This window comes from Festucalex cinctus, chromosome 11, assembly GCF_051991245.1.
Source record: "Festucalex cinctus isolate MCC-2025b chromosome 11, RoL_Fcin_1.0, whole genome shotgun sequence".
Taxonomy (NCBI): Eukaryota; Metazoa; Chordata; class Actinopteri; order Syngnathiformes; family Syngnathidae; genus Festucalex; species Festucalex cinctus.
The window spans coordinates 3,764,915-3,786,419 of record NC_135421.1 but is presented as its reverse complement, the minus strand read 5'-3'; the positions used below and the strand labels follow the sequence as shown (position 1 = coordinate 3,786,419).

The following is a 21,505-nucleotide window of genomic DNA, read 5'->3' as shown; positions in this document are numbered from 1 at the left end:
TTATTATTATTATTATTATTGCTACGTCAATTAAAATATCCATTTATCAATATCTATACTTCTTGGCCTTATTTGGGTTGCGGGTAACTGGAATTTATTCCAGCTGACATCAGAAGAGACCCTAATTGGCCATCATTCAAGCCTAGCAGGCAGGCAGATATATGAACAACCATTTTCTCACTCACATTCATAGCTAAATGCAATTTATTTGTTTGGGCAATAATTAATGTTATGTTTTTATCAGGTAATGAATCATTTGCTTTTAGTCCTGCTGTCCATCTTCCTTTCAGTGGCTCCAAATGGTAAGTAAAATCTTTTGTTCTTTCCCCTCTCAACCGCCAGATGGTGGTACTGAACAGCACGGAAAATGCCTTCGCGCATGCGCAGACGAGACTGCATACTAAATAGTCATGTAGTCATTGTCTCCCGGGTGATCCATGTCATGTGTCTAAAAGGCTATGGAACCCGAAAGACAGTCTCTCAAAGCTTCTCGCGCGTTTCACCCGCTCTTGCTTTACAAACCACTATTCTTCTTGTCTGTCGCTCGAGGCCTGTGATCGTGTCGATCGGGGCTGCGGGTTTATTTCCTGCGCCCTCCTTTGGCCGCAATGGTGCTTTGTGTTTTCTGGACAGGTGTGGTTGACTTGCATTGCGAGGTGCTTTTCCTTCCTACTTTTGCTCTTGCGAGGTCATCTTTTCTCCCCGCTGACGGCACTCCTTGTAATGCTTCTGCTGGCGTTATACAGCACAAGGTTTTGTCCTCTCTTCTCTCATTGTGGGCTGCTCTGGGATTTCCGGTGTCTCTCGTCGCTTGTTTTTTCCTGTTATGGAGGACACACCTCGCTGTATGGGTTGTGTATGCTCCTTCTTGCCCGAGGAGGGCCACCTGCACTGCTGCCTTAGTTGTTGCGGTGCATGCTGCGCTGACGCTCATCCGCCTGCCAACTCTGGTACTGTCAGCGTCGTGCCTCAGATTTATAGGAACTGTAGGCCAGGGGCAATCATCGTCTTCTGGAGAGAGAGCTGCGCCTTTGCTGGTGGTGCCCAGGTTGATGATGCCGTATCCTCAGGGTCATTTTTCAGGACTCAGGGACTGAGTGTGCTTCCGCGGCTTTGGAACCGGGCTCTCCGCCCTCTGAGCTTGGTTCATCAGAGGGGATTTGGTTCATTCTGTTTTACTTCATGCTTTCCTACGTTTACAGTTGCATTCGTCTGACCTCACTCAGCTGTCCCCTGAATGTGGCCTCTCTCCACTAAGCCTTCCCTTCTTTCTCTGAGCCTGAATCTTCGCACTATCTGGTGGACCTTCAGTTTCTCACATCACTTGATGGACGACCGTGCCCTGGCCTCTATGCGGGGTACTGCGGCTCCCGGCTTTGACCGTATCCCTAATGTCGAGTCTGCTGTGCCATCCCTCATTGTCTTCCCTGAGGAGACCCTTAGACAGCCTGTGCGGTGCCCTCTCCCTCAATGTTGCGTGACGGTTGACCTGCTCACTAGGTTGTATAACGCGGGGGGCGCTTGTAATGCGCCTAAGTAACGCTCATCTTATGCTTGGGCTCTCTGCAATTTTTTAGGACACTGCTATGGAGGAGGTTTCGACATTTTGTAGCTTGGCATTGAGAGACTTTGCCCTCTTGTCTAGGGAGCATGGCCGGTGTTTGTCGTTCTTGATCCAGGCACGCCGTCAGGTCTGGCTGGCTCAGTCCCCCTTGGCGCATGCTTCCAGGAGGACGCTGTGGAGTCTCCATGTGTTTCCTGTTAGAACTATTTGGTTCGGCTGTGGTGGAGGCGCTGGAATGGATGGATGGTCCGTGCTCATGACACCAGGCTAAAGTTCGGCAGCCTTGCTCGGCCCGATGCTCATCCTGGGTCTACGGGAAATGCTCCCCCAACCTGCGGCGGTTTCGGCCATCTGAGGGCTCCAGTGCTCAGCGCACCTCGCAGAGACCCGTTGCGGACTTTCGTCCTTCTACCTTCCTCCCAGTCTGCCCACTCTACGCTTCGTCCGTCCCCGGCCCCTAGGTCTCGGAGGTCCAGGGATTGAGGCCGTGGGGCTCGCCGTCGGTTATTTCTCTTGTCGGCTGCTCAGCTACTGGGCTGCTCTTGTTCGGACCCCTGGGTGATCTCAACCTTAACCCATGGGTACAGGATCCAGTTCCGGGTCAGGAAAAACCGTCATCGAAGACCCAGCAAGGGCCCTGGCTCTAGATCAGGAGCTAGCGACCCTCCTTGCCAAGTCTGCTACCGAAGCAGTGGATGCCTTGCAATGTTCCCTCTCAGCTGCACAGTTTGAGCAATTGTGCAGTGCTCTAACCCTCTCAGCACAAAGCAATGTCTGCAGTGCATTAAAAAAAAAAAAAAAAAAAATACATATATATATATATATATATATATATATATATATATATATATATATATAACCTGAACTGTATATACCTTGTATAGTTTATATTATCTTCTTGTATAGAAACTGAAAAGGAAACTGGAGCCTATCCCAGCTAGCTTCGGGCAGCGGGCGGGGTACACTCTGAACTGGTTGCCAGCCAATCCAGGATGACTGAAATATTGTGAACATGTTGAATCATGTTGTTATGATTTTGCGACTGGCACGCGAAGCACACCGCTAGCGTAGTGTCATTTATTTGTTTGCCTCTTGCCTCTCCGAGTCAATGGCTAGCTTCCTCACTCCCCGGTATCCGAGACAGGATTCACCACCGTTGGGAGTGGCGACACACCGCTCTGACTGCTGGAGAGTGGAGACGACCGAGTGATTTTAAACTGGACCAGCAAATTGCTGCTGTTGTCAAATCCAGCTTTTTTCACCTTAGGCAGCTGGCTAAGGTAAAGAATCTCCTATCTCAGCAACGCTGAGAAACAGTAACCCATATCTTTGTTACATCTCGGCTGGATTATAATGCACTTTATCTTGGAATCAGCCAATCCCCCCTTAAGAGTCTCCAACTTGTCCAAAATGCTGCTGCTTGTCTCCTAACTGGTGCCCGTAAGAGGGAGCACATAACCCCTATCCTGGCCACTCTTCACTGGCTGCCCATGAAAGTCCCTTTTAAGATTCTTTTATGTTTTTAATCTCTAAATGGTCTTGCCCCACCTTACCTGGCTGAGCTCTTGCACCCCTATGCACCTCCCCGGTGCCTCAGTTCAGCAGACCAGACACAATTGGAGGTCCCGAGGAGAAAGCAGGCTTAGCCCCCTAAGCGATCGAGCCTTTGCAGTTGCCGGTCCCGCCCCTTTGGAACGACCTTCCATAAAATATATAAATAGGAGCTGCCTAATTTTTAACGTGAAGTAACTTGTGAAATTATGCACATTTTTAAAACTGTAAAAATACAACCCAGTCCCCAAAAATACATGCATTGTTATTTAATTTATTACTGCTAAATTGTGCTACAGTGTACACCTTTGCAGAACGCTGGATGCTTTTATTTTGTTAAGTTCAATAGGAATCGTAATCGACTCGTGAGGTTTTCCAAAGATTCCCACCCCTACATCCACATGCTGACTACGACCAATATATAGTATTTTGGATGGTCGCATGAGGGGAATGGTTCACGACCGTTGATCTGAAGGATGCCTACTTCCACATTCCTATTGAGCTTCACCACAGGCCGTTTCTCCGCGATGACTACAGGGTCCGTCACTGCCAGTTCCCGGTTCTCCCTTTTGGTCTATCACGTTGGCTGTCAGTGGCAGTTCTGGGTACTCCCTTTCGGCCTATCACACTGGCCTAGGGTTTTCACCTATTTTGGGAAGGCGGCCCTTACTCCCCTGTAGTCAGGGGGCATGAAGATGCTCCCTTACCTGGACGACTGGCAGTCTCATGCTCAGGCACTCCAGGACACATCAGTACATGGTCTCTCTCTCTCTTTCATGTCAACAGAATGCTGCCTCTCCTCCTCTTTCTGCGGCTGCTGGGCAAGCTGACATCCCTGACGGCAATTGTCCCGCTGGGCCTGCTGTGATTGTGACCATTACAACAGTGGCTGACCAGCATCCGTCTGCAGCCGCTGCTGGACCGTCGAAGTGTGTACGGTCGCTTCCTCATTGCTCTTGCTCCATGGGGCTGCCACTCTTTCCTGTGGGCTGGGTGTGGTGCTGGTCCACCATGAAGTTGTCACCACCCATGGGGTGGGGCATGGTTTGGCAGCACAGGATGGCTCAGGGCCAGTGGTCTGCGGGTGACGACACATCAATGTGCTGGAGCTGCATGCAGTTAATCTGGCTCTCATTCATTTTCTGTTTGGGATTGCTTCAGCAAGGAATCGGTCGATCTGTTCGCCTCGGAGGAATCTACTCACTATCCCCTCTGGTTTTCCCTGAGAGAGCAGAGCAGCTCCCTGGCTGGGCAAGGACGCTCTGGTCGGTGCACCTTCTGTATGCCTTTCTGCCTCTTCCCCTCATTCACCAGCCACATACTACTGTTGGTTGCCAGATGTTGTCCTCTCTTCCACACACTCTCTGCTTTTATGAACCGTGGCCTTTGTCAGATCGGTTGGATCTGCTGTCTCAGCAGTGGGGTCGAATTTGGCATCCCGGCCCTCATCGACTCCGCCTGTGTATTTGGCCGCTAATGGGCTCGACCCGCTGCCGACAGACTGCTTCGCCTCTGTCAGACATGCGGTCCTTAATATCAGGGCTCCTTCCACTCATTTGCAGTATGCTGTCGGGTGGAAGTTGTTTGCGACGTGGTGTACCGGCTCCGTGGCGTGCCCAATTCCTGACGTCTTGGAGTTCCTTCAGTCTGTTTTGGATTAGGGTCGCACCCCTTCCACACTGTTGATGGAAAAACAGAGGGTTGCCACAGGGTTGCTCGTGGCCTTCCTCAGGGGGAGCACTTCAAATTCGTCCCCTGCGACGCACCTCGTCTCCCCGCTTTGCAGATCCCCTTTGGAACCGCTGGCCGAGGAGGACCTTTGTTGGTCGTCGCGGTTGCATCCGCTAAGCGGGCGGGGGAGCTCCACAGTCTGTGTCAACCCCGCGTGTCTTCGTTGGCACCCCGATGAAGCTGGTGTCACACTATGGCCTAACACCGCTGTCGTCCCTAAAGTTTTGTCTGACTCCCAATTTAACTTTTCTATTTGTCTCATTAGTTTGGTATGCATTCTCATCTGCGTGCACTAAGACATTTTCTGTGCTGTTCAGCACCACCATCTTGCTTTATATATGATATTCTGATTACTCAGTAATATTTGTAATGCAGAAGTGTGTTTTTGTATTTTTTATTGTAGGATGGTGTCAAAAAGAAGAGGTTTGCTTTAAGTCCATAGTAAACTCCTGCAATGATTGTGTCAGATCTGGGCCCTTCTGTGCTTGGTGTCAACAACTGGTATGTTTTAACTTTTAAGCACAATCTATGATTTTCCCATTTGATTATTCAAATGGGACTTTCTGGCAGAGTCGTTTTGAATAGTTTTTTTTTCTAGATAGGTGCCTTTCCGTGAGAAGTATGTAAACCGTCATAAACAAATAAAATAAACGTACATAATATGTCTGAAGTATTGTTAGTTAGGTTATCTGCGCAGTCCAGCCTGAAGTTCAAACTCACACGTCCACCCACCGTCCCCTGGGTTCAGAGTCAGTGCACCAGAGTTTTAAAAAGAAAAATAAATTTGACGAAAAAAAGAAACCTTTTTTTTTTTCAGACAAAATTTATTTTTCCAGTAAAGAGAACACCCTCTTCCCTTGCTTACAGTTTCGACTGTGAAACATCCGAATACACACAGTAATAAAACCACAGCAAAAACTTAGACAAGGCAAGTATTTCATACACAAGGCAACTCAATGTGCTTTACACAAGGAAAGAAACAAACACAGCAGTTGACAACGTTCAGAAGTAAAGCAGGCAAAACAAAAGTAGCTTACAAAATTTACTAAAAGAACATACTGTTGTGTGCTGGAGTTGGTTTAGATCCCAAAGCGCAGACACAAATAAGATTTTAACTATGTATTCACATCGAGAGGCACAAACTAAGAGAGCTGTACAGAGGAACAGTGAACAATAATCCAGCAAACATGAACATCTTTCAAACAGCTTATATAGAGAATCAATCTCATCATCGATCGTGGCAAGACATCGTATGACATGAAATTCTCCGATTGGCTGTTGACCAATACATCACACAGTACCAAAGATTCCTGTCACCACACACATCATCTAGGCATCGTATAATTCTACATCATATAACACAAAACTAGTAGAAAACCTGATGATTGTTACATGAGACAAAAACATCAATCAAACATCACTCCTGTTGAAACTTGATGGCTACATAAAACAAAAACATCACATGAGACAAAAACCTCATTCAAACATCACTCGAGTTGAAACTTGATGATGGCTACATAAAACAAAAACATCACTCAAACATCATTCCTTCATGACTCGAGTTACAAGTTATGACACTTGTTAAAGTTATGACAATGTTAAAACAGACAGCAAACTTGAAAAACATTTAGAATAAATATGTTTTCTAAGATAATTAAAAGAAGAAAAAAAAAGATTTAAATATGTTTAAAAGACCGATAGGAAAAAAACAGAGTTTTTAAAAGCATTTACACTCGGGGCTGATTTTCCCATTTGTGTGCAGCATAACAGCTAGATGCGGCTTCACCATGTTCACTTTGAACTCTGGGTTCCACTAATTGACCCAAGTCTGCAGATCTGAGAACCCTGCTGGGTTTGTATTCAATCAGCATTTCTTGAATATATCCAGGACCCAAATCATTCAGTGATTTATAGACCTGGAACAGAATTTTGAAATCTATTCTGCAGCTGACTGGGAGCCAGTGTAAAACCTTGAGAACTGGAGTGTTCTGATCTGAAAACCCGAGCTGCAATTGTCTAATGTTCTTTTGAGAGAATACAAATGCGACCTACTCCGAACCCTGTCGAACGTAACATTCACGTTCTCCAACGCTTTTCCGTCCCGTGTCGTCCGCACCGCGCTGAGGTGGTGAGAGCACTGCACGATTGCGCAGGCGTGCAATTTAGAGGGAACATTGGATGGGGGGAGACGCGCACTCTGCAGTCGCCCATTAGCCAAATCTACTTCCGGACTAGATAGTAGTGCGCGTTCAAGGCTCCAGGTGGAGAAGTGGAACCGTCACTTGCCTTCGGTGCCGGTTGGCATGGGTTCGTTTTCCCGCCTGGGAGACACCATGTTTGTGTGTGAGTGAGTGATGGGGGGGGTTTAGTGTATGTTCGGCGCTGGCTCAATGACTGAGCAGTGAGCACGTCATGCCGCTGTAATGGGAGCCACCAAATGCCAAAACAGAATGGGATGAAAACGATGTGTGTAATGTCAGCCATGATATTCAGACGTGGCATGACATAATGGGGCATTGCACATGAGGATATACTGAAATTGCAGAATACAGTTGGCATAGACATCAAAGGTGTGAAACAAAGGCCAGATAAAGAATGTGATGTATACATAAAAGGGAAATTCACTCAAACAGAAATTCAACTGACAAGGTACAGAGACCACTTGAATTGGTGAACACAGATTGATCTGGTCCAGTAAACAATGAGTCCATAGAAGGTTTCAAGTATATCCAATCTTTCACAGATGTGTATACAAGTGCGGTGTTTGTTTACTTTAAGGTTACTTTAAGGTTAGCCACTCCGGCACGACGTGAAAAAAAAATCTACCGATTTTTCCCAACCCAAAGTTGGCCTTCTCCCGCTGCTAAAAAAAAAAAAAATTCTAGGGGAAACACTGGACTGCTAGTCAACAATATGAAAGAAGGCTCAATTATGTCAGCGAGGAGTGGACCAGCAACATGACCACATGATACTCAACACTGTCGACTCGACGCAGGGAAAGTCTGAGTCAACTGACTGATGTATATACCCATTTTTGCCCCATTAGCAAATATCCTTCAAATTGACGTAAGAGGAAACACCCGGTAAAAATACTTTTTGACATACGGAGAAACACCCGGTAAAAATACTTTTTTACTTCTACTCATCAAGTACATTTCAGAGCCTGTACTTTTTTACTTGAGTAATTATTGAGTGAGTACTTTTACCAAAGTTGTTTTTTACACTAGTAATTGTACTGTTCTTTTCTATAAACAAGTTTTATTGACAAAAAACAAGGTACAACCAATCACACCATCATCATTTTGTTTTTTGTTTTCATAAATTTTACCCCAATAGAACTAAAAAAATGACTGAATTGTAATTGTACTTTTACTCAAGCAGAGAATGTGAGTACTTTTCCCCATCTCTGACAGTTACCATAATTCCAATTACGTAGATGTCTTCCACGTCCTGGATGGACAGATTAGACGCACACCTTTTTTTCCCATTTGTTCCAGTAATCCATGGTGTATCCAGCTGCAACCGTTCACTTGGGGCACTCCTCTGTCAGCTCTAGTGATGTGTCGGTCGCGAACATTTCCCTCGCTCTCTATATCCACCTATGTCGCTCTCTCTTTTTCACGTGTCTGAAGCGAGGCTTGGCAGGGTCTCAGCTGCCGTGCTCAGAGAGGGAGGGGTGGGATGGTGGGGGGCCTGGTATAGGTGGTACTGCACGCAGTGCACTTTGCTCCGCCTCGTCTGCGCAGCCTCAGACAGAGAGAGACAGGAGGAGGAGAAAACAGGAGAGGAAAGGACGACACACAAACACGGTTTGTACAAGATTAGCTGAAAACGCAGTAACATTTGGAGACATTTTAATTGGTTAAAGTCAGATGAGAGAAGGAGCCAGATCAGCCCGTCCAAGTTGATAAGTTTTGATATGATAAGTATTATATTTTTTTATGCAAATTTAAAATAAAGCAAGGCCTTTTATACTGGACCAGGTGAGTAACTAATGTTTGTTTTGTTCGCTGCTGCTGTTGCAGTTTAATTACTACTCACTATTTTTGTTATTTGATTGTTATTTTAATTGTTGGTTGAAGTTTTTATTTTGTTTCTTGTTTATTGTAAGGAGCCTATTAATTGTTCAATAAAATGAGAAAAAATCATTTTCTTTGCTTGATAATTGTTGCTATTTGCAGTCAGTAGAGTGCAATATTTAATTCACCAAGTCATTTATCAAAATGTATGGTAAATTTGTCGTAAATATTTAAAAGAAAAGCTAAAGTTAAAAGAGCCGTTTGGGAGCCAAAAAAAGCCGATCCAAATGAACCGGCTCACCGAAAAGAGCCGAAAATCCCATCAGTAGTCAGCTCTTCTCGTCGAGAAAAATGTTGTCACCTGTGTCGAAAGACGAGTTGTCCAAATCCATGAATGGTCGTGGGAGGCTGGGGTAGTAATTAAGACACAAGACATCACAAGGACCTTTGACACGGTTAATCATGAGGTACTGTTGACCAAATTATCAAAATTTAACTTCTTTCTACAAACATTAAGCTGGTTCAGATCCTATCTCACAGTTAGAAAACAGTGTGTGGTTATCAATGATGCCAGATCTACTTACCTGGACTGTCCAGTTGGGGTACGTCAGGGATCAGTGCTTGGACCTCTTTTATTTTCATTATTTATTAATGACTTGTTTGATGTCTGCCTAAATTTTAATGCCCAGCTATATGCAGATGATGCTGTCATTTTCACTCATGCAAAAAACACAACAGAAGCTGCTCGGACTCTTACAACTGCATTATCTCAGGTTCACGACTGGCTCACCAACTCTTGTCTATCTCTAAATCCATCGATCCATTTTCTTGACCGCTTATTCCTCACAAGCAGACACGGCGCTCCGCATACGCTTATCACACACTGCGCGTAGGGCATCAACTGCCTAAGGGGGCACCAAAAAACAAATCAAGCCCATAAAAATAATAATTTTAGTAATTATAATATCAGTGTCTAATATTTAAAATAAAAGCTTGTAAAGCATGTTAATAAATACAAAATATAACGTAGCATTATTCACTCGACGAGCGGTATCACCGGTCTACGTTGGTGCCCCCCCTAGTAGTTTGCTCCTATTAGGGAGCGGGGTGCACTTTTGCTCCAACGGAGAAAACTACTGTACTAGGGAAAGGGGGTGCACTTTATGCTTCAATCGCAAATTTGGCAGAAGTTTCTTCTTGTATATCTGGACATGTCATCGAAAAGGCATCAAGAATTGGGGGTGGAAAAGAGGAAAAGAAAAAACGAGATGATGCTCGCGCGTCACTTGCAGGTATGACAATGACAATTTGTTTGTTTATTTTGTAACAGCTACGTTTACATGACCACAGTTAGCAAAAAAAACAAAAAAAAAACACTCCAAACCGCCGCAGTGGAATGGTTGTGACCAGGACGTTCATTATACTGTATGTTAAATGGAATGTGACGAGACAATATTGTTTCATATGGAACGCCAACGAGTATGCCGACAAGAGGTTCCTAGGCCAAGAGCGGCATGTACTGGTGAAAGTGTAATTTCAAAATAATAATAATAGTTCTAATAATAATAATAATAATAATAATAATAATAATAATAATAATAATAATAATAATAATAATAATAATAATAGTAATCATCATCTTAAGGCTAAGTAGATTTCCTCATTTCATATTCATAGTTTTAACATTATGTCCAGAATTTTTACATAGGTGCCCTATCAGTCCTTCTCTAAAAAGGTAGATTATTAAAATTTTCATGTACCTGTGTCTTAAATATAGGCCTGCACAATACCATAATCAATTTAGAAAATGTTTGTACCATGGTTCAAAACCATATTTCATTGTAGAATCCCTGAATATTGTCTTGTATTTCTGAATACAGGATCAATGCTTCAATATTTCAAGGAGCATTTCATACCCTAACATAAATGCAGAAATTGCACAAAAGCTTTCTTATGATGACCTGATAGCCGATTTTGCAGCTCAGAAATGTAGACATGTGCCTCTGTAGGGCCTCTACTAACTTGCTTGCACTTTATGTTTATTTCCATTTGTTTATTTGTTAATAGTAGTGGCATTTAGTTTTATTTTTTATTTTCATTTATTTAGCTTTATTTATTTGAGTATTTGGTGCCATTGTTAGTGTTTTATAAAGACTTATTATTTATCACTTATTTTTGGGAACATTTTTAAAATTTCAATATTGACACAAGTAGGGCTGGATACCACAAAACATTTATGCTTAGGGCACCAAAAGGGCTAGCGCCGGCCCTGCTCACAAGGGTCGCGGGGGGTGCTGGCGCCTATCTCAGCTGGCTCTGGGCAGTAGGCGGGGGACACCCTGGACTGGTTGCCAGCCAATCGCAGGGCACACAGAGACAGACAACCATCCACACTCACAAGCACACCTATGGACAAGTCGGAGTGCCCAATTAACCTGCCATGCATGTCTTTGGAATGTGGGAGGAGACCGGAGTACCCGGAGAAGACCCACGCGAGCACGGGGAGAACATGCAAACTCCACCCAGGAAGGCCGGAGCCTGGACTCGAACCGGAGTCCTCAGAACTGGGAGGCGTCGTGCTAACCACTCGCCCACCGTGCCGCCCTCTATCTCTAAATGTTGAAAAAAAAAAAAAAAACGGTGTGTATGTTCTTTACAAAACAGCAACTGAGGACTCACCACTCTGGTGTGTTTTTAGCTGGGGAGGAGCTGGCTTTGGTGAGTGATTTCAGATACCTGGGAGTCATAGTGGACTCTACACTATCCTTCAGGAAACACAAAAAAAGTGGCTAATTCTGTAAAATACAACCTGGTAAACTTCAGACATATAAGGAACCTATTAACTAGCAGCGCAGCTCTGATGTTTTTACACTGTATGATTCTCTCACGAATAGACTACTGCTTAACTAGCTGGTCTCTGGTATGTACTTCAGCACTCAAACCCATAGAATCGCTCTACAAAAAAGCACTGAAGACTCTGGACAAAAAACCTCTCTCATATCATATCTGTAATGTTCTCAAAAAGCACAACTTTTTAAGCTTCCTTAGCTTTAGGACTTTAAGATTTGCCTGTTTTATATATGTGTCTCCATGGTCTTGCTCCAACACCACTCAATGAATTAAAAAAAAAAAAAAAAAAAAAGGACTGTGAGAGGCATGAGCACCAGGGCTAGTGACAGAGGGGACTGCGAGATTCCCCACAGACGCACCACGTTTGGGAGGAATGTGCTGTCTGTTGTGGGGGGGAACATTTGGAACAGTCTGCCTTCCACAATTAGGGAATGTCCGTCATATTTATCTTTTAAAGCAAATCTTAAATGTTGGCTGAAAGACAATCAGAATTGTGAACATTAACTCTTATTACATTGACTTGTTTTTATCGAGTCGTTTTATTATGGTATTCTATTGTTTTATTGTAATGCTCTTATTTGTTTATCTTGATTTTCTATTGCTATGTGATGTGTATTTTAATGTATTTATAGGGGACTACAGATGCAAATTAGCAATTGCTGCTGAATCTGGCATATTTACAACTTGTGTTGTTCATTAATGTGCATTGTCCCTTTCAAATAAAATGAAATGAAATGAGGATAAGAGGTCGAGAGAGGGATCAGAGCGTAAAGCGTTCACCTTCCGTGAGACCCAAGCTAAGATTATAACTGATCAGTCAGCAATGTATATAAAGAAACAAATCTCAAATTGGAAGTGAAAATTATAGTATTGCACATTAAGATTCACTATGATTTTACTTGTCCAGTCCACACCAAATAAGTTGTTTGTGGCCCTTGAACAACAAGTTCGATGAGCGACTAGATACTATGAACACCGATATTTATTGCAAAACAGCTGGACTGAATTGAATTTTGCTATCATTCACAGTATGGTAATTTTAACAGCCTTTATAAATTGGATCAAAGCATTGATTTGTCATTAATAATGGGGCCCTTTAGGTGTAGTGGCCCAAATGCAGGTGTGTTGTGTGTTGTTTTGCCTTTGTCATGAACACAAAAACATAAAATATAACTTAAGTATGATCTCTCTTTCTCTTATTTTGCATGGTATTGAAAGAATTTCACCAAAGCCGGGGAACAGGAGTCAGCACGCTGCGAAACCCGAGCAAAATTGATGGAAAGAGGCTGTAAGGAAGAAGAAATTATTGACCCTGTGAGCAGTCAACAAATTGACAAGAATGAACCTTTGTCTACATCATTCAATATGCAAGAACCTATTCAGTTGAGTCCACAGAAGATAAGTCTGAGATTGCGACCTGGTGAGTTTGATTTCTGATTTGACCACAATAAAAGTTTTTGTTTTTCTCTAAAATAATTAAATCTTCATTTTATGGCACTACCATTTCATATTCACATTGTTGCTAACAATTTTATTACAGTGGAACCTTGGTTCACACTGAATTTGCTCCAAAACTGTAAATCAAAGTGTTTTTGAACCGAAACAGTTTTTCCCATTAAAAGAAGTGAACATGGAATTTATCTGCTCCAGCTCTCAAGTCACTTTTGCGAATGAATAGCAGGGCCCTCAGCCAACGCGGTCCACTGGCAGTATATTTGCCTCCGCTGTTCTATGCAGTATGTTAAATTTATCCCCCAAAAAATAGTTTAACATTTGAAATTTCTATCAGTGGCCTGCGATTGGCTGGCAACCAGTTGAGTTCAGGTTGTACCCCGCTTACTGCCCGAAGCCATCTTGGATAGGCTCCAGCCCCCCCGCGACCATTGTAAGGAATAAGCGGTTAAGAGAATGGATGGATGGAAAATCATGAAAAAAAATTCTCACAACAGACATGTTTACATTTTAGTTTGGTGTTGTTGAGAATAGAGATCCTGAAGTTTCCGTCATGCATCCCAAATTGGGCATTAGCACATACATTTTGGCAATATAGAAAACGTGACCAAAAGAGGAATCAATGCATAGCCAATGGATCACAAATACAGCATTGTGACTTTGTATCTTCTTCTGCGCATGCGGGTCACTTTGGGGACTCATACGTTCACACAGCAGACAGACTGAGGTCATTATTAATCTGTAATGTGAACACTTACTCAAAAAAAATCGGATTTTACCAAAAATTCGGAATTGAGCATTAAGACCTGCAGTGTGAACGTAGCCTTAATGGTGTAGATGTCGCTCGATTTTATACTTATTAAATGAAGACGAAAGACGTGATCAGGCACTTTGTACATGATGGCTGAGTCAGCATTTGCTAACTTGCCTTTACCACATGCAAAATGGAGAAATAATCTGTTTCGTTCTTTTGTGCTGCTACGGTTTAATAGATAGTCCATCCATCCATCATCTACCGCTTATCCGGGGTCGGGTCGCGACGGCAGCAGCTTTAGCAGGGAAGCCCAGACTTCCCTGTCCCCGGCCACTTCAACCAGCTCCTCCGGCGGGATCCCAAGGCGTTCCCAGGCCAGCCGAGAGACATAGTCTCTCCAACGTGTCCTGGGTCGTCCCTGGGGTCTCCCGCCAGTGGGACATGCCCGGAACACCTCCCCCGGGAGGTGTCCAGGAGGCATCTGAACCAGATGGCCAAGCCACCTCAACTGGTTCCTCTCGATGTGGAGGAGCAGCGGCTCGACTCTGAGTCCCGCCCGGACACCCTGCGGAGGAAACTCATTTCGGCCTCTTGTATCCGGGATCTTGTTCTTTCGGTCATGACCCACAGCTCGTGACCATAGGTGAGGGTTGGAACGTAGATCAACCGGTAAATCGAGAGCTTCGCCTTTCGACTCAGCTCCTTCTTCACCACAATGGACCGATAAAGCGTCCGCCTGCACCGATCCGCCTGTCAATCTCCCGCTCCATCCTACCCTCACTCGTGAACAAGATCCCAAGATACTTGAACTCCTCCACTTGGGGCAGGATCTCATCCCCGACCTGGAGAGGACACGCCACCCTTTTCCGACTGAGGACCATGGTCTCGGATTTGGAGGTGCTTATCCTCATCCCAACCGCTTCACACTCGGCTGCAAATTGCTCCAGGTCATGGCTTGATGAAGCCAACAGCACCACCTCATATGCAAAGAGCAGAGATGCAATGCTGAGGCCACCAAACCGGACCCCCTCAACGCCTCGACTGCGCCTAGAAATTCTGTCCAAAAAAGTTATGAACAGAATCGGTGACAAAGGGCAACCTTGGCGGAGTCCAACCCTCACTGGAAACGAATTCGACTTACTGCCGGCAATGCGGACCAAACTCTGACACCAGTCGTACAGGGACCAAACAGCCCGTATCAGGGGGCCCGGGACCCCGTACTCCCAAAGCACCCTCCACAGGACTCCCCGAGGGACAGGGTCGAACGCCTTCTCCAAGTCCATAAAACACATGTAGACTGGATGAGCAAACTCCCACGCACCCTCGAGGATCCTGCTGAGGTTGTAGAGCTGGTCCACTGTTCCACGGCCAGGACGAAAACCACACTGCTCCTCCTGTATCCCAGATTCGACTTCCCGACAGGAAGAGATATTTCACAGTTGAATTTCATAATTGACCAACACCACAAAACGTTTTAGGGCATAAATGACAGAGGCGGCGGCCAAATTAGTAGATGCTAAGTTGCTAATGTACCTAAATAACATTGCCAAGACTTGCGTGAAAAAGCTAACTTTGATGGCATTTTGACCACACACAAAGGGGAAATACATCTGGATTGTAGCAATTTGTGAATCCTTTGTAGTTAAACGCTAGTTTTATTGTCATTGTCATTGTCATCCATTAACACTGCACCGCTACTTTTCTGCCAGAGGGGGCGCATTCAAAGAAATAGTCACGTGACGTCCAGATCTCTATTGTAGGGCATTCCCTAAAGAAGGAAAAGTGGGAAAGGGTGGACGGCGGGATGGCTGCTCACCTAGCACCAGCCTATGCCCAGTCCTTCTACTGAGAGCTCACCGGACACTGCTGGAACCACCGGGGCTTCCAAATGGCAAAATCAATTGCACATTTCACTTTCTTGGGCACTATACTGAGGGATAATTAAGAGCAAAAAAACAAAAAGATACGTATCTGTATGTGAAATACTTGGCACACACAGCGATCAACGTTCACGCTGTGTGAGAGAAAGCCCATGATGTGACTGTGCAAATTGCAGCATATACTGTGTACAGCATATACTGTGTGCATGTGTATTAAGTACAGTGTTCCCTCGCTGTATCGCAGAATTTTTTAGTGCAATTTTGCATGCATTTTTTTTTTTTAACAGTAATGTACCTATTTTATAAAAATGTATTAAGGTTTGTGGCGGCACGGTGAGTGAATGGGTAGCACGTCCGCCTCACAGTACTGAGGACGCAATATTGAGTCAAGACTCCGGCTTCCTGGGTGGAGTTTGCATGTTCTCCCTGTGCCCGCGTGGGTCTTCTCCGGGTATTCCGGTCTCCTTCCACATTCCAAAGACATGCGTGGCAGGTTAATTGGTCACTCCGAATTGTCCCTAGGTGTGCTTGGGAGTGTGAGTGGTTGTTCATCTCTGTGTGTCCTGTGATTGGTTGGCAATCAGTACAGGGTGTACCCCGCCAGCTGGGATGGGCACCAGCACCCCGGCGTCCCTTGTGAGGAAGAAGCGGTTCAGAAAATGGATGGATGGATGTATTAAGGTTTGAACATTGAGAATGTTTAAACAAGAGAGAAATGTGACTAAATATAAATGCCACGATGAGAAAAGTGTATAAACTGTGTGGTAAGGGGTTTTACAGACTTAAAAAAATTATTAAAAATGTAAACCATAAAGCTAACTACTTTACGGATTTCATTTATTGCGGGTATTTTTTGGAACCTAACCCCAGCGGGAAACAAGGGAACACTGTACTTATTTGAATTTTTTTCTCTGCTTCTGCACAGGGCTTCCAACCACATTTCGTGTTTCATTTAAAAGAGTTCAGGGCTATCCAGTGGATCTCTACTACCTGATGGACTTGTCTTTTTCAATGAGAGATGACTTAGAAAATGTCAAAGATCTTGGGCAGGATCTCTTTGCAACTCTAGAGAAAATTACACAACATGCTCAAATTGGTAATGTTGATTGATTATGTACACTGACCGTATTGCAAGAAATATGGGACTAATATAATTTCTATAACTTTAGGGTTTGGCGCCTTTGTTGATAAGACAGTCCTTCCATACACCAACACCAACAAGAAAAAACTGCAGAGGCCATGCGATGAGAATTACCAGTGTCAAGCTACCTTTGGCTACCGGCATGTGCTTAGTATGACGCCAAGGATTGATGAGTTCAAAAAAAAAGTAACAGAGCAGTTCATTTCTGGGAATTTGGATTCTCCTGAAGGCAGTCTTGATGCCATGATGCAGGCTGCTGTTTGTGGGGTAAGGGCTAAAGCATAACCATATATACTGTATAAGTCACAATACATTGTCTTATCTTACAGGTTTGGGGGAAAATGTTAGTAGTCTTCTGTTAGTAGTCTGAAAGTTTTCAGTTTGGCTTTTGTTACCCTAGCAATACCTATGATCCATATTTAACGTTGACCATGGTGTTTCTTGATATTTTTATTTTATTATTTTTTGAGATGTCTTCACACAGATCTTGAGGCACACTAAACACACTGATAGAATAATTGTTGAATTAAGAATAATTAACTAACAAGTGTGATTTGCAGAAGATGATTTGATTGATTTAACTATATTGTTTTTATCATACATTTGCTAAGTTTTCATAATCATTCATATTAAATATAGTGTTTGCAGCGAGAGCAAAACTGCTCTTGAAGATCTGGAGACCAAAATTACGCATCCGCTGGCAATCGAAGTGCCTTTGCATGAAACGTGATGTTTATTGAGTTTCTGCAAAGTCATGATCGAACGTCAAAGAAGAACCTGGATGGAGAAGATAAGCGGTATCGCGCTCGCTTCCCCTCCCCTTAGCATTTTGAGTGTCAGGGAATCCTAATAAAAAGAGGGGGTGCAGAGGGACTGTTTTGGAAGCATAGGTTTGAATTGTATGGCACAGTTCTCCTCTGCTCTCCCCACTAGCGTGTTAAAAGGTATTACGGTGTCTTTCTCTCCTTTTTGTGTCTGTGTAAAATTATTATAAAAGGGTCAGTATTGATGAACCTGACACACACGATAAACACTTGGTGGGTTGGCTTCTTTCCTTTTTTTTTTCTCCAAGAGAGAGCTCAGAATTTTAACTCGGCAGTCTTACCGATTCAACATATCATCATTGCTCTCTCTCTCTTTTTTTTTTAATGTGCATGTGTGCGCATTTGCGTGTGTGGGTGTGCGTGTGGGCGTCTGCATGTGTGTGCATGTTAGGCGGGGCTAAGCGAACTTCGCTTTTCTACCTGCTTTTCTAAGTTACAACAAACAGTAAAGTGGCAAGGTTTGAAAAATTTTATGAAGCTCGTCAATCTACTTTCTGTGATGAGGTTATCTGTCTATCTATCTGTCTGTCTGTCTGTCTGTATGTCTGTCTGTCTGTCTGTCTATCTATCAATCTGTTTCAGACATTGAGAACTCAAAGAATGTAAACAATTACTCATGGTAGACTATTCAAACTCACTGGCACACTGTTTATTTGTTTTTTGCGCGGGGCTGTGGCAGGAAGAAATGGTTTGCCACCTTTGGTTGCCTAATTGCATTTATTGCATTTAATTGGAAAACATATTTGAAGAAGGCAGAGAGGCAAACTCGAAGTGGCTTTTTAATGTAATCTTGTTTTATTTGAAAATTGGTTTTAAGTTATGCATTTCGTTGTCAGGATAAAATAGGTTGGAGGAACAGTAGTACTCGTCTGCTTGTGTTGGCAACTGATGACGGATTCCATATGGCTGGAGATGGAAAATTGGCTGGCATCCTGGAACCAAATGATGAACAGTGCCACATGAAGAACACCCTTTATACCAAGAGCAATGAAATGGTATGTACACATGGAGATGAGCAATCAACAGCAGGGTCTTTGTCACAGCTAGTGCACCAAGTAATATACAAATTGTTTATAATATCCACCCGTTTTTTGAAAGCGATATATACAACGTGATACAACGTGAGAATATTTCTTGTTCTCATATTCTCTCAAATTCCCATATGATAAATCGAATTACAAATGCCTACATTACCATTTTTTGCAACCATAGGGCGCACCGGATTAAAAGGCGCAATCTGAAATTCGGGTGATATTTCTGTATTTAACCCATACATACGGCACATCATATTATAGGGCGCATGCATGCTTAAACATATGGTAGCATGCATGCATGTAACAATGACTCACACTCGTTTTTTTTATCACTCTTCATCCACAAATTCAAAAATGGTGCCTTTGCATAAAACGAGACTGTAGAGACGCTTGTCTAACCTCATTGATAATTGTGATTCACTCAAGGGAGTTCTTCACCTCTGGAATCTAGAACTTTACTCCGCAGATTCGTTCGGGAAAGGAGGGACATTCGATACAGTACTTTTAAATGATTCGTCGATGCAGCATCTTGTGCGCGTTAGTTTTGATCAATCACGGCAACGGATCTTAGGGAAAAACAAAAGCACAAACTTTACCAGATAAGAATGCACGAAGCGCCTCTCGCTGTTGAACATTCAACAAGGAAACGGTGAGTTATTCTGCAAGAACAGAATTAACTGCCGGGTCCATTCGTCTGAGTGTCTTGGTTTCGTCCCGCCCCAAACAACGCCTGATTGGTCCGACCTAAAAAAGGTCAGTTGCAAATGTATCAGCGGGAACGGTACAAGATGTATTTCTCGTAATATTTGTGAATGTTTACCGCGACAATTCAGCTTGCTGGCAAGGTTAGCGCTTTTCCCGGCTGCTCTTTGATCAATAATCCATTGTTCAAGTCGGTCTTCCAAATCCGGCCACCTCACCTTGTTCCCGCGGAAGCTCAGTTTCGTCTTCTTAACTTGGCAAAGTTCATTTTCCGGCTTCCTTTCGAACCATGGATTAATTAATGTGGAATTCTCTCACGGCTGCTATATATATATATATATATATATATATATATATATATATATATATATATATATATATATATATATATATATATATATATATATATACATGAACAAAGAGAATAATTGGGTTCAAATTAGTCATTTGAATGTACCCGACATCGTCTGTAATGCATGCAACATTTTGGCCACAATCTTTTGCTATTTTTATGGTCACCAGTAGGGGTAGGCGATGTCATATCACGATTCTTTAAAAATAAATTCACAATCTCGATTTTATCATGATTTTTATTTATTTATTTATTTTTACATATTTTTAGACTAATCTTCACATTTCTGAACATTTTTGTAAATTTTAAAACACATGTACAATGTATATAAAACCCTAATCTTAAGCCAACTAAGCTTTCTGAACAGGTTTCAATTGATTGATCGATATTCTCCCAGACTACAGGAGGCAGTAAAGAGTGCCAACGGTGTATGAACAGCGCTAGTTAACGCCACAATAGAAGTTGAACATGTTTTTTCCTCAATAAACTATCGACAAAAACAGTTTGGAATGAGTTAGCAAAGTAAATAAAACACAGAATTGGAAAGTAGTAAACACTGTTTACGACAGCATTTGCTCGTCCGCGACTCCGCATAGTTTATAAATTCTCATAGGTGCGCGTGTGGGCAATGTGGATGTGTCGTGGCGAGGGGAGAGTTGCGTACACGTCGGCTGTCGGGTAAGGTTCCGACTTCTGAGGTGGTCGGGCCGCGCTGGCACCGGCGGAGGGGGGGTGGGTTGTGGGGTTCTCCGTGCCGGCCGCAGCCCCTGGCTGGGGGCGAAGCAAAAACCGAGCCGGCTGGCCCGGCTGCCTCCCCGTGACCCCGCGGCTCCAGTCCACCGCGGCCGGGCGGTCGGAGCTCCCGCGAGCGTCCGACCCGCACGGCCTCGTGTTTGTGTGAGTAAGTAAGTGGAGGGAGGAAAAAAAAAAAAGACCACACGGATGCATCAAGCATAAACCAAGTTTGAGCCCACATAAAGTTGAACCGTATAGAATGTGCTCCAGACGATCTTGCCGATCTGTCAGCTTTATGAGATCGTCAACACATTAAAGTTCTTAACGATCTAATATCGTCATATCGCCCACCCCTAGTCACCAGTAGTATATCCAAATTATAATGTCTATATACCTTAAAGGTGCATTGGGCCATTTAAAAAGGTCATGTTAAAATGTTTTATACATCATACATGCTCCACTAATGCCCAGATGAGTACAAAGAGCCCTGATTGTTTTACTCTGACTGCATCTATCAGCTTTTATCTTCCCTTTATAGTAGAGTGTGCGGACCACCGTACTCTCCACAGTTTCTTTGGTGAGGGCAGGGGCAGCATTTTTCTGACCTAATTTGAAGTCATATCTTCGTTTGTCAACTGTGGCGGTCATTTTAAGATCGTGCGCGTACTCGCACGCGCACAATGAACGAGCCTAACAGAGATGCTGCAGTTACACTTGGGGCCAGAGGTAGCAGTCGTGAGTAAAAAAGTGACAAACTGCACAATGATCCTTTAACGATGATGAAGCCGTGTACATTCCAGCATGATTCCATTTGGTGGGGGAAGACGTGCGCGGGCCCCTCGTACAGCGAGCACGCCACAGACACCTCCCTCTCAGGCATGCGCTGCTTGCAGGGAACCGGGGACATTGCCAGCCT

At 43.8% G+C, this 21,505-nt stretch overlaps 1 protein-coding gene across 5 annotated transcripts in view; it reads left to right on the top strand.

The window, feature by feature from the left end:
• The window catches only part of itgb2 (integrin, beta 2), a 139,133-nt gene that overhangs the window by 46,992 nt on the left and 70,636 nt on the right, over window positions 1–21,505 (top strand). For all 5 annotated transcript variants that reach the window (XR_013287410.1, XR_013287411.1, XM_077537721.1 and 2 more), the window contains exons 2-7: window positions 245–302; window positions 5,250–5,347; window positions 12,934–13,135; window positions 16,727–16,897; window positions 16,971–17,209; window positions 18,603–18,761. Coding sequence is in view for 3 of the 5 variants with exons in the window: in XM_077537721.1 (XP_077393847.1) it covers window positions 248–302; window positions 5,250–5,347; window positions 12,934–13,135; window positions 16,727–16,897; window positions 16,971–17,209; window positions 18,603–18,761 (924 nt within the window). In the remaining 2 variants the exon portion in view is untranslated. The remainder of the gene's footprint in view (window positions 1–244; window positions 303–5,249; window positions 5,348–12,933; window positions 13,136–16,726; window positions 16,898–16,970; window positions 17,210–18,602; window positions 18,762–21,505) is intronic.